The sequence below is a fragment of the Pollachius pollachius genome (assembly GCF_949987615.1).
Source record: "Pollachius pollachius genome assembly, chromosome: 17".
In the NCBI taxonomy this organism is placed as follows: Eukaryota; Metazoa; Chordata; class Actinopteri; order Gadiformes; family Gadidae; genus Pollachius; species Pollachius pollachius.
In genome coordinates, this window is record NC_136950.1 from 18,459,092 (window position 1) to 18,461,314 (window position 2,223).

Below are 2,223 nucleotides of genomic sequence, written 5' to 3' on the forward strand. Positions count from 1 at the left end.
TAAAATAAAAAATCCACAGAGAACTATGGCCTAAGTCCTACCCTTCAACTGGCAAACAAACCATAATTTCTGAAGTGCTAAAACCAGTTTCGCTCAAAAAACCTGCCTTTCTTTATCCAACAGGAAAATCCCTGGTAGTGCAATAATGACAGCTTCCTGTCTCCGTCTGCCAAAGACATGATATCCATCGGGATAGCATTCTTCATGAAATAAAACAAAACTGAACGAACATGATAAAAGTGTTTCCTTCAAGAACTTTTGATGATTTGGCGAAAGTTGATTGTTAACATCGTCTGTCGAGATGTGAATCAGCCATGATTTCTGTTCAACTCATCCCCTTCTCCCTGGGTGTGTGCAGTCTGAAATCTGGCAGTTGACCGGTCATTGACGTCCATTCTAATAATCGAGTGCTCAGCCACTCTTATAGCTGCTTCTTTGTTCTGTCAAACACAAGTAAGCCCATACGAACTGCCCTGTGCCAACAAACTAACGAATCCAGTAGGGGTGCAACGGATCACAAAACTCACGGTTCGGATCGTGTCACGGTTTTTGAGTCACGGGTCGGATCATTTTCGGATCAACAACAATAAAAAAGATAACAAGACAAATGTGACTTTAAATAATTCTTCAAATGTGTAAAAACTAAATAAAGTGAAAAATTAGGCAATAATCCTATTTCCTTTAAACATAGTCAATATTTAAAAGAATTGCAACCTAAGGCATTATTCCTTCTTTTAACATCGATAGTAAATAATCCTGAATTAAATTCAGGATGTCTGCATTGCCTGGGGAGAGTTTAGAGTCTACACTCTCCCCAGGCAATGCAGACATCCTCATCTTTTTTTTCATCAAGTATGGTAGCGAAATACAGTTTCTGTCGTATTTTATTTGGCATTTTGTAAATCCGTTGATTTCTGTTGGAAGACTCATTGCTCATTGCAAGGGGGGTTGGTTGTAGTCTCTTCGCTCGGTTCTAGCCCTACTGTTGATACGGAGAGCCAAGCGAAAAGACTACAACCAAACATAAACATTTCCGCTTCCGGTTTCCGTTTCAATGGGATTTACGGAACGCAAAATAAAACATGACAGAAACTGTATTTCGCTACGCTACTTGATGATGTTGTAAATACCGGAATTGTCCTTTAAACATGCGATGATCACGTGAACGCACAACTTTTTTTTTTTATCAGCCGATCCGCGGATCACTTGCGTCCCGAACCGTGGGGGTTGATCCGTACGGATCACGGGTAACCCGTGAACCGTTGCACCACTAGAATCCAGCATTTCGTAGGCATTAACTTGGTTTGGACAAAGCAAAGATACAGTTATGTGAGAGGAAATGGTTGGTCAACTGGCCAGTTTCAAAGCGTGCGTACATCGCGGGGGGGGGGGGGGGGGGGGGGGGGGGGAGCTGAACAGAAATATTGGCAGGCTTCCATCAGGACAGAGAGAACTTTAACAAATATATCCTGGGGTCTTAACAAACCGTTTAACTTCAAAAAAGTGAACTTACAAAAACGTTGATTTTAAAAAGAAAATAAAGTTAGCACTATTTCCTGACCACACAACATTCCTGTAACCTTTAGTCAACGTGAGTTTTATGGAAGACCTCGCTTGGAAGACAAACCTAATGAACAGCGTTAACGTATTAAAAGTCTTCTTCTCTTTCATTCAACAAATATATTAAAAATATAAAGCTCACAAGTAGCCAACGCTAATTACGTGGTCGTTCAGAGGACCAGGGTCCGGGCGGTTGAGCCCGGGATGGGGTAGGGCTTCAGGTACTGCCTGGCCTGCTCTGTCATGATCAGCTGGTCCTCCGTCTTGCCGTAGACCACCGCCTCCCAGTCCTTCCTCTCCTGGGGGGGGGGGGGGGACAGAGAGTCAGGGGGGTCTAACGGACCAGGGGCCAGGTAGCTGGCTGGTCCCTGTGTGTGTGTGTGTGTGTGTGTGTGTGTGTGTGTGAGAGAGTGGCAGGACATGATTTTAGAGCAGCGATGGACTTCCTCGTTGGCAGGTCTGTACCCGCCAAGAAAATATGTCGTGTGTCTTTTGTTTTCTTATGTTGTTTTGCTTCAATGCCTTAAAACGTGCGTCTCTCTAGTCTCTGCTATGGTCTACTTTTGAAAAAAATGTACTTAAGCTGTTTAACACTTTACATCAACCTAATTCTTTCAGCGTTCAGTATAATGAACTGCTCTACGTTAGAGGGGTCTGCTCTAC

The 2,223-nt window shown here is 43.4% G+C and overlaps 1 protein-coding gene across 1 annotated transcript in view; it reads right to left on the reverse strand.

The window, feature by feature from the left end:
• Positions 1 to 1,658: 1,658 nt before the first annotated feature.
• The window catches only part of mybl1 (v-myb avian myeloblastosis viral oncogene homolog-like 1), a gene marked incomplete at its 5' end in the record, with an annotated part of 15,036 nt that continues 14,471 nt past the window's right edge, over positions 1,659 to 2,223 (reverse strand). Inside the window, 1 exon segment of the mRNA XM_079754729.1 lies at positions 1,659 to 1,859. Coding sequence (XP_079610855.1) covers positions 1,731 to 1,859 — 129 coding nt within the window. The 3' untranslated portion in view covers positions 1,659 to 1,730.